This window comes from Halichoerus grypus, chromosome 14 (assembly GCF_964656455.1).
Source record: "Halichoerus grypus chromosome 14, mHalGry1.hap1.1, whole genome shotgun sequence".
Taxonomy (NCBI): Eukaryota; Metazoa; Chordata; class Mammalia; order Carnivora; family Phocidae; genus Halichoerus; species Halichoerus grypus.
In genome coordinates this window covers 71961658-71978655 of record NC_135725.1, presented here as the reverse complement: position 1 = coordinate 71978655, position 16998 = coordinate 71961658, and the positions used below count along the sequence as shown (strand labels likewise).

Sequence of the window (16998 nt, the reverse complement as noted above, 5' to 3'; positions counted from 1 at the left end):
TCCGCCCTGGAGGAGCCGAGAACTCGGGGCCCGCTCCTCAGTGCGCCCCCAGAGAAAAGCCGTCAGTCACTCCCATCTCCCCGGTCTCCGGCCACACTCCGCGCTCACCCGGCCTGTGACCGCGCGTTTCTGTCTCTGGCACCCGACCCCGGGTGGAGTCTCCAAACCCAGCAGATCCCTGCTGTGCGCTCCTGCGCCGCTCCTCCGGGGGAAGGAAGGGGAGTCTCCCCGGATCTGCCGCTTGTTGGGTCCCTGCTGGAGGAGCAGTGGCCCGACTGTGCCGCAGATCACGGTTTATGACAACCCCGAGCTGAGAGCCCGCGCCTGGGCTCCGTCTCTGCAGCCGGCTTCCCCGCTCCGATACCTGGGAGCTCTGCCGCACTCGGGCACCCCCGGTCTTTCTGTGACCCCGAGGGTCCTGAGACCACAATGTCCCGCAAGGGTTCCACCCCCCGCTTAGCCACCGGAGTGACGTCCCTCAGCGGAGCCGACTTCTAAAAGTTCCGATTTTGTGCTCCGCGGCTCTATCACTTGCCAGAAGCGGCCAATGGAGGCCCCTTCCCCACCGTCTATCCTCCCGAATATCGCCTCAGATTCACTTATCCCCACATCCTGCCTTCCAGAAAGTGGTCGCTTTTCTGTTCAGAGAGTTGTTGCTATTCTTTTCTTCGATCTCCTGTTGAGTTCGTAGGTGTTCAGAATGGTTTGATCCCTATCCAGCTGAATTCCTGGGACCAGACGAAATCCAGGTCTCCTACTCCTCTGCCATCTTGCTCTGCCCCGCTCATCTGTTTTTTTATAATGGCTACATAATGCTTGTGGGAAAGATGTTTAAGTGAAAAACAAAAATATTTATCTTAGGTAATTTTAATGGCCAAAGACATAAATTAGACAAAAAAAATTTTTAAGAGCTTATTTTATTTAAAACTCTAAATTTCATTTAAAAATCTTAAACCACTTACATAGGTGGACAGGCCTGTATAAATCCAATTTGATATTTAAAGCACATAATCACGCAACAACAATATACCCAGACCAATATTAATATCATTTACTGAGGTTTTAGAATGAGTCAAATGCTGAGCTGAATGGTTTATATATATTGTCTCCGTTATCCCCCAAACCTGTGAGGTCAGAAGAATGACCTCAACTTATAAATGAAGAAACTGAAGCTGAGAGAGAGGAAAGTAACTTGACTAGAATTGTACACCCTTATACCCTACATCCAGAAGCTACAATCTGAATCCATGTGGGTGGTCACAATGGCACTGGGGCATCTAAAGAATCTCACATATCCGTGTTATATACTCTAGCCTGGTTACATACACATTTAACTTACATGCTACCTTCAGAAACTGTCCCCACCTTTAAAATTTATTTTATTTTAGAGAGAGAGAGTGAGCACAAGTGGGAAGGGCAGAGGGAGAAGGAGAGAGAATCTCAAGCAGACTCTATGCTGAGCATGGAGCCCACGATGTGGGGATTGATCCCACGACCCTGAGATCACAACCTGAACTGAAACCAAGAGTCCTTTGCTTAACTGACTGCACCACCCAGGCACCCCTGCCCCCACCTTTAAAATATAATGCAGTATCCTGAATAATCTTCATAAAAGGAAACCTGTTCATTTGCATTAAGTTTATAAAGCTGATATTAAAATTTTTAAAAAAGAATGGAGCAAACCCTGAAGGGAAGTAGGAATTGATTAAAATTCTGCACCCACATCCTATTTACCTCTAAAGCTAAGGTAATTAACTATTAACTCAAAGGTAAGAATGGCTTAAATGCCCAGGTAGCTCCAAAGGGACTTTTCTTTCTTCTTGTGCAATTCATTGGTAATCTAGATCTAAAATGAAGTGCCTAAAAATTACAATATAAGATTATAGATGAGAAATAAATGAGATTCTAGATGCATCCCCATATGCAGTACATTATGGACAATTGAAGAAATAGGGGCAATTTGACTTGTGGCTTAACATTCAAACCTAAATGCAGATAAAAAGGCAACTGTAGAATCTTGTTTCTCTGCCCCAACTGTCCAGGACCTGGTGGTTGGGGTGCAGCTAATAGGCTGGATTACTCTTACGATGATTTCTTGGACTCCATGCAAGAAACACCCACAGGTGTCAGCAAAGCCAGATCTTCACGAATTAGAAGAAGTGCCCCATTATCTAACCACAAAATTAAGTTAATTTTTAACATCACAGGTAAGGATAGACTGTTTGAAAAGACAATATTATGTGAAATTCTTGGTGGGAAACCTATTTTGCAAATTTTCCATGTGTTATCATTCTTAGGAAATAATCCTGGAACTGAAAATTAGGGAGAGCACAATCACCTAAGTTTTGTCATTTTTTGCAATTTAATATCACAGATGTATTTTATGATTCTCGCAGCAACAGGCATCCTGCTTTGTACTCATCTTGGCATGACGAACTAAGGCATGTTTTTAAAAAGCAAGAATTTACAGAAATTTAACATGCTGTAAGGAAGAGCTTCACAAAAAGGTGATGTAGATCCAGCAAATGAGAGAAGGATTAAAACAAATTGCATTGTTCTTAATATTATCCATATACTAGTTGCTCAGTAAGTAGTGGTTGAGTGTGAGTTTATTTTTCCCGGAAGATTTTTAATATGCCATTTCTTTTTGGTAAAAAACAAAACAAAACAAAACTAACTACAAATGGTTTCCTGAAACACCATGTGTGTGTGTGATGTTTTATTTCGTCTTGTTTTTATCTCAGCTAGTGTGCCATTACCCGATGAAAGAAATGATACCCTTGAGCTGGAAAATCAGCAACGACTCATTAAGACTTTGGAAACCATCACAAATCAACTGGAAAGGACCCTCAGTCAGGAGCCCATGTATTCCTTTCAGCTTTCATCTGAAATTCTGGTAGCCGACAGCAATTCGTTAGAGACAGAAAAGGCTTTCCTTTTCTGCAGACCAGGCTCGGTGCTGAGAGGGCGTATGTGTGGTAAGACTTTTTGCTGCAATAAAAAAATATCTGGCTCATAGTGGGTCAAATGAGATGAGTAGAGCCGCTTTACAACTATACAAGGGTATTGAAATGAAACATTTTGCAATTGTTGTGTGGTTGTTCTTATTATTATTTTGTCTCAGGAATCTAAGTAAACCACCATTGTTCAGGACAAGAAAACTATTTCAGGTAAGGGACTCAGATCTTAGTTTTATTTCTAGATCTTTAGAGCTCACAACTTTTAGCAGCATCTCCAATAATAATGACTAATACTTTTTGACCACTTCCGTAGGCTGGCTGAGCACCTCTCGTGTTTAATTCTGTTTAGCAACTCTGTGAAGTGCTATTACTAGTAAGCACATTTTACAGATGGCAAAACTGAAGCCAGAGAGGCTGGGAACTTACTCAGGAAGTCTTATCTATTAAGACAGTAAGTGGTGTAGCTGAGATTTCCACCCAGGTAGCCAGTGCCAAATTCACATGGCATAAAATCAACCATTTTGAAGTGTATGGTTCAGTGGCATTTAGCACATTCACGATGCTGTTCAGCCATCACCACCACCAAAATATTTTCATCACCTCCAAAGGAGACCCCCAATAACCATTAAACAGCCACTCCTCATTCTCCTTACCCACAGCCCCTTAACTTTTAACCCAGACTACCACAATCTGGATCAATTCCAGCCTGTTTCCCAAGTAAGTCATTGTTTATAGATAGGGGAGACTCCTCTAACCAAACTCTGTATGTGAGTCTGGTGTTTACCTCTCTGGAGGCATGGGGTCTTTCCCCTTGCTTGGAAAACCTTCCTCAACAGTTCTTATTGATATTCCCAGAGCTCACTTACTTGGGTGATAAATTCAGCCCAACAAAAGCACCTTAAAATGGTCATTCTGAACCTGTTCTTGTTTCCTCCCTACGTTGTGAGTAAAAATTAAGAATCACCTTGATCGGTGTTCTGCGTTTCTCAGTATGGTCTTCAGACCACCTGTGTCAGCATCCCCTGAAGGGCCTATCAGAGTGCATCTTGACTAGGGCCCCATCCCAGAACTAATACATCTGACACTTGGGGGGCAGAGCCTTGGTATCTGAATCTTTAGTAAGTTCCCACATAATTCTTACACACTTTATCATCAGAATCATCTAGGTGCTAATTTCAAGTATCCTCTCTATACAAATACTCACTTTGCTAGCAGTCTTTCCATGGGCTTAACATTCCACTTTGGTCTCAGAAATCCTGAGTCACTTCAAGCCTGCCAAGTAGCAGACCCAATCTCCAAGGAAGGAAGGTCCTCAAATTGGCCTGTTTCCTCGGGACCCTTGAGTCCAAGGATGTCTCAGCCTTACCTTTAGTGGACAGTATTTCCTGTAAGCAGAGATGAGGGTCTGCTTAACTCACCTGGTTTAGACTCACAACTTTTGCTTGGTTTTGTTTCTAGAAATGATGCTGTAACAGACCAGCAGTCAGTTTCATAAGGGAACCATTTGGAGGAACAGCTAAGAAACTGTTTTTCATATCTTGAAACCTCAGATTAACCTAAGTGTTCATGTTTTATTCTTTCCTTACAGCAGCCTTTTCTTTGTTAGCTATATGTTTCCCAGGATGATCTGGTTTAACCCACACTTTAAGGCTCCTATCACACAAGCCCTAAGCTTGGGCAATAAGAATTTTCATTTTCTTAAAAAAAATCTTACTGTTTGTTTCTAGGAATACATTTCTGGAAGGTTTATCTTGTGAGTAAACCTCTGACAGTAAGACTAGTACTTGGAAGCATGCTTTATTATTTTCATGCCTTAGGAAAAAGGAAACTAAATGTGTTCCGTTTCTATAGTTTACTGGTTTCAGTGTTTCCTGTTGGTTTTCTTTTCAGTCAATTGCCCTTTGGGAACCTTTTATTCTCTGGAACGTTCTATCTGTGAAAGCTGCTTGCGCGGATTCTATCAGGATGAAGAAGGGCAACTGGAGTGCAAACTCTGTCCAGCTGGGACATATACTGAGTATCTCCATTCAAGAAGCATCTCGGAATGCAAAGGTAATGGCCTAGTGCACATTTTGACCAGAAGCCTGAATTTTACCTTCACGTATGAAGTCTAAATGGCAAATAGGATGAAATAAGAGCATTACTACAAGCAATTTCATTGATTTATTTTTTTCTTTTAATTTTAAATTGTTACCTTAATGTTTCCCTCACTTTAAAGAAGTCTGTTTTTTTTCCCTTTGGAACATTCTGTTGCTCTAAGTCAAACTCCATTGTCAATAATTCTAATCCACATTTTTAAAAAAGATTTATTTATTTATTTGAGAGAGAGAGAGCACAAGTGGGAGGGGCAGAGGGAGAGAGAGAACCTCAAGCAGACTCCACGCTGAGCATGGAGCCTGACCCGGAGCTCGATCCCAGGACCCCGATTTCATGACCTGAGTGGAAATCAAGAGTCAGATGCTTAACTGTCTGCGCCACCCAGGTGCCCCAATTCTAATCTGCATTTATCAGTTAACTCAGATTTTTTTATCGAATCTCAAATTAATTGGTGGAAAGGACTTTCATAACACTTTAGCAATCATGAGTTTGCATTTTGTTAGAATAATATTTGATACAATGAGATCAATTCTCCATTTACTTGGAAATTAATAACTATAGGTTACTAATATGCATGTATTCTTGCTACTAAAATACTCCATATTTTCAAAACATTTTATTATCATTCTCAATAAACATTTCTGATGGAAACATTTTCTTTCACGATTAAAGTTACAATAAGATACACCTAAGGGGCTCCTGGCTGTCTCAGTCAGTAGAGCAGGGACTCTTCATCTTGGGGTCATGATTTTGAGCCCCATGTTGGGTGCAGAGATGACTTTAATAAATAAATAAACAAACAAACAAACTTTAAAAAAAAAAGATACACCTAAAAGAAGAAATTTCAGAACTGTGCCCCTTGCTGTTGTTACAAATGCAGGTGTGATTGTTCAATGACACATAGAAACTGGAGAGCTCTACTAGGTGATTAGAAGTGCGCTAAAAATGCTGACAATGAGCATCATTTGGAGAACAAGAGCAGAAGAAAAGGATTGTGCACTAGGGGTTGAGGATTCTGGCCCTAGTCCTGCTCTCCCACAGAACCATTGCTATGAATCTTAGAAAGTTGCTTAATCTCCCTGGGCCTCATGCTAAGACTACTTTTACTTTCTACTCCACCAGCCCCCCGATGGGGTCTGCAGATAGGGGGACATAAGAGGGCCAATTCGTAGAGAAACAAAGGTGCCAGTGTACTTATGAGGCTCTCGCCCAATTTGAGGTTTTGTTTCTGTTACTCCAGAGAATTGAGTACAAGCTGAGAACTTAGACAAGAACAAGTTCCCCTCTGCACAACTTGTTCTTGTCACAACACCTTTCTGAGATGAGATTTCTGACTTCACTCAAAAACCATTTATTGGTACTTTCTCTGTGGCTATGCCAGGTAATAAAGAAAGTAACCGGAAATCAGTCTAAAGCTTATTAGCGCAGAGAAGCATGAAGCAGTCTGAAACTACCATCTATATGCTTGGAGTACTTTGTGTTTTGTATAGCTCAATGTCATCATTCTTAACCATATTACATTTTTCTTTTCAGCTCAGTGCAAACAAGGCACCTACTCATCAAATGGGCTTGAGATTTGTGAATCGTGTCCCCTGGGCAGTTATCAGCCAGCATTTGGTTCCCGGAGTTGTGTCTCATGTCCAGAAAATACTTCCACTGTGAAAAGAGGAGCCGTGAATATTTCTGCTTGTGGAGGTTATCAAAGCCTTAGACACTGATATTTCTTCAAACCCCATAGATTCTATGCATGGAGGAGTGGACTATTTTCAGCAAAACCATATGTCTACTGTATGCAAAGAATGTAAATAACTGTCTCTTCATGGAGAGTTTCCATGTATTCAGCCAGTCAATGCTTAAGTATAAACACTCTCAATATAAACACTGTGCTGGTGCCTTTAGGAACACACAAAAAAAGTACAAGACTTGGTGCTAGTATTCAACATTAATAAACATGTGGCTTCATTATATGGTAGAAATGCATCTCATCTAGGAACTTCGTTTCTTCCTTTCTAAAGTGAGGTCCTGTCTCATGTTCCTTGAAACTCTAAAAAGACATTTTATGAATTATGATATTTCATTTCCTACAGTTTGCAGGTTTTTGTGAGTGGTTATCCACTCTGGCTGCACTTTGGAATTATCTGCACATTTACCTCAGCATTTTTAAAATAGTGAAGCCCAATCTTGGCTCCCAGACATTCTGACTTAACTTGTCTGGTTTTCTTTTTAAGTGCCCCCACCTTGCCCCCAGTGATTCTTAAAGTAACAGGAAAAATTGAGTACGACTAATTTCAGATCTCAAATGTCAGCATGAAGGGCTTAAAAACATAGATTGCTGGCCCCAGCCCTCAAGTTTTTAAGTCAGCAGGTCTGGTGTGGGGCCTGAGAATTTACATTTCCAACTAGTTTGCCAGGGATGCTGCTTCTACTTGGTCCAGAGACCATATGTTGAAAACCACAATAAACATAAAAAGATTAGAGTTTCAATTTTCAAATATTTCTAACATCCCTACCAAGTACAGTTTTCCAGCACGGTAAAGGCTAGAAGATGTAAACAAAACAAAAAGATGAAAACTTAAAATGGCCGTGAAACTAAGAGTCAAGGTCATCCTGCTGCCAGGAACTCCAAACTCCACGTACTTTGCAAAGTCAATGGAACTCGATTAAAAATAAAAAGTTGTTGGCCTACCTCTGCTATATCACTGGGAACAGAACAAACATGCTGGCTGAAACATGACTTTTTAAAAAATTATATATCCTCCCCTTTTTCTACACCCTTATTTAAAAATCTAAGGTCTATGGCCATCTGAAAATTAAAAAACTGTTCCCTTATTGAATAGCAATGTTTTTAAGAGACCAATCTGTTTGCTCTCCATTTCTTTCAAGCTGTGCGCGCGCGTGTGCGTGCGCGCGCGCGCGCGCGCACACACACACACACACACACACACACACACACACAGCCTCATTGTACCCCAGTCATATATATCTCTGCATCCAGTTAGAAGCAAATTCCCAGAAAACAACTATGTACATAGGACATTTTTGTATGGCGCTGGGAGGGGCGTGTCCAGCCTTGCATCTTGGGAGATGTAGTCCTCATAAATTAGTGAGGCAGGGAGAAAATGGGGAAGCCTACTATAATTACAGGTTTTTATATACTCCATCTGTTTAAATTATCTCAATGTAGTAGGATCACAGTAGATACAAGTCTGTTAGACCTGAGGAATTGGGCAAGCAGTATTCATTAACTTGATGTTTCACTGAAGAGAAGAGAATTAACTAGGACCTGATTGAAACTCATAAACCATGTCTGTTGTGTAATACCAGCATTGAGGGTTTTTTTTTTTTTATTAAAAGGCAAATAAGGCTCCACATTATGGCTGAAATAGATCTACTAGAGACTCTTATTTTGTCAATATACAGATGAATTTTGGAAGAAGGTCTGCAGTGAAAATTCGCTTTCTCTTTCTCTCCCTCCAACCACAAAAGTAACTAGGATTTTTACAGTAAAACAAATTCAAAATTGGCGATTTTTCCCTTTAGCTTCCCAAATAAGCCTTGAGGTTTGTTTAATACCAAATTATTCCAGTTAAGTCATTATGATTCCCAGAAAGTCTCTAAACTTCTGTTAACTGCTGTATTTCTCCTAATATATTCCCAGCACAAGTTTAACCACATTTTCTTGTCATGAGTGAGTTGGGAACAGCAACACTCAGCACTCTCCCCTGTGGTGGTAAATAAACACCATCTTACTTTAAACTTACATGTGTATGATTTCTAAAACCGTCCCTTATATATATTTTTCTTAGTTTTATTTATTTATTTTTTAAAATTTTTCTTAGTTTTAAACTTCCTTCCTTCCTTAGTTTTTCTTTCTGTAGTGATTTATTTTTATATGTATGTTTATGGTTTACCTCACTTTTTACTAAAGTATCACTTTTTGCATTGTTTAGCATGTTGAACTTAAAATATAATCAACACAGCTACTATATTTAAGTATATTTCTATATTAAAGTAATATTTATTTCATGCATTTCATCTTTTATCACTACTTAAGATATTAAATATCTGTGGGTCTGTGGTTACAAACTCAAGAGTCTGAAATATTTTGTTTCATTTTATTTAATTATTAATTAATTTATTTATTTGAGAGAGAGAGCAGGGGCAGGGGGAGAGAGAGAGAGAATCTCAAGCAGACTCCCCGCTGAGTGCAGATCCCAGTGCGGGGCTCGATCTCACGACCCTGAGATTATGACCTGAGCTGAAGTCAAGAGTCAGATGCTTAACAACTGAGCCACCCTGGTGCCCTAGAAATTTTTCATTTTTTAAAAATGACTTTTATCTGAAGAATAAGTCCCACAAATGATTTTTTGGTGATGGTGTTGTTTACACATTGTCCTGTAGGAAAAGGAAAGATGATTGCTGAGCCAGGATGACATTTCTTACCCTAACCCTATAGGATGAAGTTAAAAGGAGACTTAGGATGAGAGTCTCTGACCTTTCAATTTGTCTTAGGAAACTCATTTAAAAGGCAAAATTCACTTGGCTCCAGGGCTCTGTATGTTATCTTTAACACTGTCCGGGAACAGACATGTGAGATTACATTTTTCCTGGTCATTTCAAGGCTCTATTTTTAATTCTATTTTAATATCACTTTTGGTATACTTAGATTTCTCTCTCTTTCTCTCTCTCTCTTTCTCTCTCGAGTAGAAGAAGTTAAAAGGATTTTGTCCCATTTTTATTGACTCAGAAACCATAGTTTCTTTGGTCAAGATTCAAAATGAAACTTTCTCCCCTCTCTTCTTAGGAAGTTAGACCATCAGGAACTGCCTCTGTATATGTGCATGTGTGTGTATTTAATACTGTATTATATACTACAGATAATGCTATTATTATGTATGTATGTTATATTTACACATACATATGCTATATGTGTATATGTATATTTACTATATGTGTAAATAATACATTAAGTATTGATTGTCCACTCCTGGAAAATATATTTCTGATGACAACTGTCTGCCCTTGGAATATAATTTAAGCTAATTTTCACATGAAAATTTACATTTTCTATGTCAAAAAACAAAGTATAGACGTCACAACAACGTGTTCATTAACCAATTTGCTGATTTTTAATCTTAAGATTTTATTATTACGTATTAGTATAATTTTTGGCATTCTGTCAGTTTCTAGGGGCATAGTCTTCTTTTTGAGGGTAAGATTGTGCCGAAAAAATTGTATGTGCAAAAGAGTTTAATTCATCATAGCATCTTGGTTTCACTGACACAATTTGTATTTTTACCTTATCACACACACTCATAGATATTTTCTCAAACCAAAGTTTTATACCTTTACCAGTGGAAGATCTATGCTTCCAGTTAACTACTTTAATTAGCTGTTTGGAGTTACCTTTTCCAAATAGGTAATCATTTTTTGAAACTTAAGATTCAGAAAACCCATTTTAAACTCAGCAACTTTATTTATTTATTTATTTATTTATTTATTTAAAAGAATAAACTCAGCAACCTTATAATATGTTTGTGCAAAACCCTGTCTAGAAGTCTGAGATCTAGCAACAAAGAATAGATTAATTTATTGCTGGTGAACCAAAGATACTTATAATTTAAAGTTTTAGGGGCTCCTGGGTGGCTCAGTTGGTTAAGAGTCTGCCTTTGGCTCAGATCATGATCTTGGGGTCCTGGGATCAAGCCCCATTTAGGGCTCCCTGCTCAGTGGGGAGTCTGCTTCCCATTCTCCCTCTGCCTTCCCCCCCCCCCCCGGCTTGTGCATGCTCTCTCTCAAATAAATAAAATCCTTTAAAAAATGTTTTTAAAAAAGTTTTAATATAACAAATATTTTTGCTATAACGAGTATCTTGTTTGACCAAGATACTTATAGTTTAAAGTTTTAATATAACAGATGTAGCCAGAAGAAATCTGTTTTTCTTTTTTTTGTTGTTTTTTTATTATGTTATGTTAATCACCATACATTACATCATTAGTTTTTGATGTAGTGTTCCATGATTCATTGCTTGCGTATAACACCCAGTGCTCCATTCAATGCGTGCCCTCTTTGATACCCATCACCAGGCTAGCCCATCCCCCCACCCCCTCCCCTTTGGAACCCTCAGTTTGTTTCTCAGAGTCCAGAGTCTCTCATAGTTCGTCTCCCCCTCTGATTCCCCCCCTTCATTTTTCCCTTTCTGCTATCTTCTTTTTTTTTCCTTAACATATAATGTATTATTTGTTTCAGAGGTACAAGCATTAATATCTATGATATCTTCTGCCATCTCTTGGTTTGACTCCTGACTTTTTGTCAGTGATATAAAAGAGCACTTTTGCAAAAGACATGAATGGCTGTTTCTGCTTAAACACTTTGATCTAAACATCTTGAGATTACCACAAATGCCTTATTGTTTATTTAATGGTTATGGTCATACCAAAAAAAGAGATGCCATTACTTGGAGTATCCTGCCCCATTGAGCCTCGAGTGCGTTTCTAAATTTTTCAACCACATTGCTAATCATATCTGCCATACTAATTTTTATTAACAAAAATCCAAAGCCTACGTGATAAATATGCTGAGATTCCCAAATAGCTACTTCTTTGTGTTCTGTCTTCTATTTAAATTTACGCAGACAAGTCTTAATAGTTTTAGTGGTTTTTCTCTGTTCATAATGGTTTAAGGGCTCATGCAGATGAGACCAGTTCATACAAGGAAAAGAACACGCTGAATTCATCTTTGGGTCACAATCTAAAATCCCAACCCAAAGATTGAGTCATGACTGGTCTGCCCCACTGTAGTTCTGCCAAAAGCAACCAAAATTTATCAAAGCAAATGCAGGTTCATGTTATGTTTGAAGCTATTTCTTGTTTGGTTAATATTCTACCAATTATTAGCAAGAGAATTTCAGATTTGGTTAAATCACAGTATTCAACTGGATGTTGTTTATAAAAAGCATGTCTAACACAAAATGACATTAAAAGGTTTAAAAGTTAAAAAAAAAAAAAAAAGGCCCTCTTCCCTATACAGAAGAGACAACAACACAGAAGAAATACAATTTTCTGGCAAACATGAACTTAATTTATCATTGAAATGCAAGTTAAAATAACAGTGCAATTCCATTTTCACTTTCAAATTGAAAAAAGTATTTAAATGATCATTATCAGTAATGAGTATGCAGTAAGAGCAATTCCATACATTACTAATGGGGCTATAAGTTAGAACCATATTTTTTTGATGATTTGACATTATATATTATTGGCTTTAAATTTTCCATTATCTTTAGACCTATAGATTCAACTACTCAAATTCAGCTGTTCAAATTCAACGGTTATCCCTAGGAAAGAATCAGAGGTTTATGCAGAAAATTTCATGTCAGCATTATTTATAATAGCTAACAAATAGAAACAACCTAAATGTCCAATAGTAGAGGAAATGTGTCTCAATTATGTCCTGTCAATGGCATGCAATATTTTTCTTTTATTAAACACCATGTTATTTAACAATTTGTGAAATGGTGAGGATATAATGTAAAGTGGAAAAATCAGAATACAGTATTACATGATCAATTCAAATTTTTATTGAGTTAATGGGTGTTGTTAAGAGAGGAAGGAAACAGCAGAATGTTTATCTGGGTGATAAGATAGTATGGGTATTAAATATGTGCAAGAGAATATATTAGCAATTCAGTAGCTTTCTTACAAGCGAGGGTTAATGCACTTCTTTTAAAAGTAAACTATGTTGTTTTGGACTCACAAATGATTTTTTACCTTTGCAGTACCTTGTCCAGTAGGAGAATTCTCTCGTTCTGGATTAATGCCCTGTTATCCATGTCCTCGAGACTACTACCAACCCAATTCAGGAAAGTCCTTCTGCTTATCTTGTCCCTTTCATGGAACTACAGCCACCAGTGGTACCAGATCCATCACAGATTGCTCCAGTAAGAAAGATACACTTCATTTCTTATGTAATCCCACGTGTTGGAGACCTGTGTTTGTCTCGTGGTAGCTTCAATTCTGAATATCACTATTTTCAGTGGATTTGGGTGTCTGGTCTTTTGAGGCCTTTTTGATGACAATGACTCAAAGATTCTTACTCTGGCAACGTTGAACTTGATAACTTCCCAGTTTCTTTCTGAGAGTCTGGGATTTAATGATGTATCCCATCCATCTATATACTCTCTTTTTTACTATTCCTAAAACAAAATACATGTGACTTTACCTACTCTGAGAACTAGAACATTGACCATAGTATTTAGGTAGAATCTACTTATGGGCAATATGTACCACACACTAATATGGTTTTCTCATGTTTTCTTATTAATCTTATTAGCTTTTAGCTCAACATTCTCAGCAGCAGAGGAAAGTATAGTACCCCGTGCTTCTCCTGGACATATTAAAAAGAAGTATGAAGTCAGCAGTCAGGCAAGTCCCTTTTATACTTATACAATCTTCTCCAGTGGAATGTTTGGAAAAACACTCTGTCATTATACATGGTGTACAGAGGAAAACTACCGGAGCTGAAACTACCAGAGTAATATCTGGAACCCAGGAATATCTGGAATATCCTGAGACCTGGAAGTCTCAGGAACATTATCAATGAATAATAGTATTTACTTGTGACTTCTAATAAGAACTTTCCAAAAATGCAGCATTAGGAAAGTTCTAACTACCAAAAAATTGGGACTTTTCCCCAACAGTGTCTGGCATAGAGGATGCGTAGATGTGGGGAACCTTTAAATTCACTAATAATTAACACTTACCTCAAGCATAACCCATCATTTGAGTAAGAGGCATTTGGTTTAGCCAAAGGCCTTTGCTGGTTGGCAGGAAGAGTTACTCAACGTTCATGAAAATTATTTAAATTTTTTGTCAGGAAAAAAAAAGATCATTTATTGGAATAATGTATGTTAAGAAACATAACTCATGAACGTAACTAATTGTTTTCCTTTAAAAAAAAAAGACTAGTGAAGACCAATTATTTTGGTAGATTCAACCATTACTCTGAATAGACCTAGCCCAATGTCATGATGAATTCTTTGGCTTTAAATATTTTTAAGGAGGATAATAAAGTTGTATTTCTTATTTCAACTTCCTACCATCTTGTCCACACATACCGACTTTTAAGGGCTTTGTAAGTCATATTTGAAACTGAGCCTAGCAGACACAGAAATTTGTAAGAACCACTAGAGCAGTGACCCTGAAGACATATTAGAATCCACCGGCCAACTTGAAAATATAAGGATGCACAGATCCCAGTCTCAGAGATTCTGATTAGCTGGTCTGGGGTGGGCAGGCACCAACATTATGCAGGCAGTGGTCCAGCTAGCTTGAGCGAACTCACCTGGAAAAAGGAACCACCTGTCTGATACTGCAAACCTTCAAACTCCATGGTCAGCATTGCTTCGAAATGACTGGAGTGTTTTGTCTCTGATAGATTTCTTTTTGCCACCGGTAGGTTTTCCATGAATGCTTCTTAAACCCCTGCCACAATAGTGGAACCTGCCAACAGCTTGGGCGTGGTTATGTTTGTCTCTGTCCATCTGGATATACAGGTAACATAGACGAATGCAAATTTTAGTATATTTTTCAGATGAAATCATTGTGGTTTGCACATCAAACTATGAGATAAATACATGGGACTATATCAATGCATAAAAGTTTGGTTGAACAAGATAAACCAAGGTGAAAAAAAGTGTACATATCTTACAAATAACAGTTTTCCTTGCACATTTTGGAGGAAGAATAAAGAATCATCTTCTCTATGAAAAGGTCACATCATGGCTCACAATCTAAATAGGAATGCAGTTTCAGAGGCCAAGGTTCTACTCCAACACACTTAAATGTATGATATGTTACCCAACATAGAACAGATTGTCCAGCATAAATATTTTTGAACAAACTCCAGTTTCTCTCATAGGCTTCACATTAGTGGAAGTTCTTATGAATAGCTATGATTTGTTGCTTTGTTTCTATCTTTCTGGAAACCGTTCTTGGAAAAACAATATGGCTTTGAACTTGATTATGTAGAAATTATATAAGAATTATGTTTTCTTATAGTGTAATTCACATTCCAGTTCAGTTCAGAAATAAAATTTTTGAGGGGGAAATGAATTATATCTTAAAATTGCAATTTATTTCAAATAATTCACTATTTTCTCTTAGAAATGCAGTTTTTGCGTTTTTTTTACTTTTGTACAGCTAACATGAAATGTCATTTCAATGAGAAAGATGGCATTAAAATAGAAGAATTCACCACAAAATGAGCAAAAGGAAAACTGGAAAACGAATGTAGCCCGGGGCTATCAAGAATATTGGCATTCCACTTATTTCAGCTTGCTTATATGTGTATTGTGTGTGTCTCAATTTTTATAAAAATTTTTGTCCTGACATTCCATAAGAAATAATGGATCTTGTTCTAGAATTTTGTAAGCAAGTGGTGGTTGAGAAAGGGCATAATTTGGGCAGTGGTTCCCAAGTTTTGATGTGCATCAGAATCATCTGGAGGGCTTCTTAAAACACAGAGTACTAGACTCTAACCCAGAATTTCTGATTCAGTAGGTCTAGAGAAGTTTTGATCATTTTCATTTCTATCACATTCCCAGGTAATTGCTGATGCTCTTGGTCCAGAGGCCACACTTTGAGATTCCCTGGTGTAGAGGAAGAACATGGGTTTCTGGCAGAGCTAGCCCACAGATAGTTTATGTGCACTGTATCAGAAGATATGTCCCCACTCTGGGATACCTTGCATATGTGCTGAGATCTGGCAGGACTTAGCCCCACTCTACATTTTTCACTTTGGAGTGAAACTAATTTTATGCTATCAGGTCTTCCTCCCTGCCCTCCCCACCACCAGCTTCTAACTTGGAATTTTCTGCTATCTTTTATGTATCCTTATAAGGATATCTTTTCCTTTTTTTAAGATTTTATCTATTGATTTATTTGAGAGAGAGTAAGGGGGGAGGAACCATGGGGGAGGGAGAGGGAAAAGCAGACTCCCTGTCTGCTTTCTTAGATCTCAGGAGCCTGTCTCGATCCCAGGACCCCAAGATCATGCCCTGAGCCAAAGGCAGACGCTTAACCGACTGAGCCTGACACAGGGCCCAGATCCCAGGACCCCGAGATCACAATCTGAATCGAAACCCAAGAGTCAGAAACCCAACCTACTGAGCCACTCAGGCTCCCCTCCTTATAAGGATATCTTTTTAAAAAATATTTATTTATTTATTTTAGAGAGAGAGAGAGCAGGGCGGAGGGAGAGGGAGAGAGAAACTCAAGCAGACTCCACACTGAGCACAGAGCCTGACACGGGGCTCGATCTCATGACCCTGAGATAATGACCTGAGCCCAAACCAAGAGTTGAGCCCAAACCAAGAGTCGGATGCTTAACTGATTGCACCACCCAGGTGCCCCAAGATATCTTGAATCTCTAGAAAGAGGCAGTACTTTCACTAAATACTTAACTAGATGATAGCACTTAAGGAATTTTTGCCCTTTTCTTCACCACCACCACTCCCTATAAATTCAGATTATTGAGATAATTACCTTTAAATGATCATGGTTCTGTTTCTGTTGATCCCACTCTTTGATTGTCCTTCAGTATTTCATTTGCATTTCAGGCTTAAAGTGTGAAACAGACATTGATGAATGCAGCTCACTGCCATGCCTCAACAGTGGAATTTGTAAAGACCTAATTGGGGAATTCATTTGTGAATGCCCGCCTGGTTACGCAGGTAAGAAGAAAGTTTCTTGTTTTTACAATATAAACCTTGGAATCATTAAAATTTCATTGCTGGAAATCAAAACCACGGTGAAATACCACCTCACACCTGTTCAAATGGCTGTTATTGAAAGACAAGAGATAACAGTGTTGGTGGGGATGTGGAGAAATGGAAACCCTTGTGCACTGTTGGTGGGAATGTAAGTTGGTGCAACCGCTATGG

At 38.5% G+C, this 16998-nt stretch overlaps 1 protein-coding gene across 1 annotated transcript in view; it reads left to right on the top strand.

Moving 5' to 3' along the window:
* Positions 1 to 16998, top strand: part of SVEP1 (sushi, von Willebrand factor type A, EGF and pentraxin domain containing 1) — a 193061-nt gene that overhangs the window by 97903 nt on the left and 78160 nt on the right. Inside the window, exons 15-22 of the mRNA XM_036090877.2 lie at positions 2043 to 2207; positions 2745 to 2978; positions 4851 to 5012; positions 6591 to 6752; positions 12835 to 12996; positions 13389 to 13480; positions 14514 to 14610; positions 16675 to 16788. Of these exons, the coding sequence (XP_035946770.2) occupies positions 2043 to 2207; positions 2745 to 2978; positions 4851 to 5012; positions 6591 to 6752; positions 12835 to 12996; positions 13389 to 13480; positions 14514 to 14610; positions 16675 to 16788 (1188 nt within the window). The remainder of the gene's footprint in view (positions 1 to 2042; positions 2208 to 2744; positions 2979 to 4850; positions 5013 to 6590; positions 6753 to 12834; positions 12997 to 13388; positions 13481 to 14513; positions 14611 to 16674; positions 16789 to 16998) is intronic.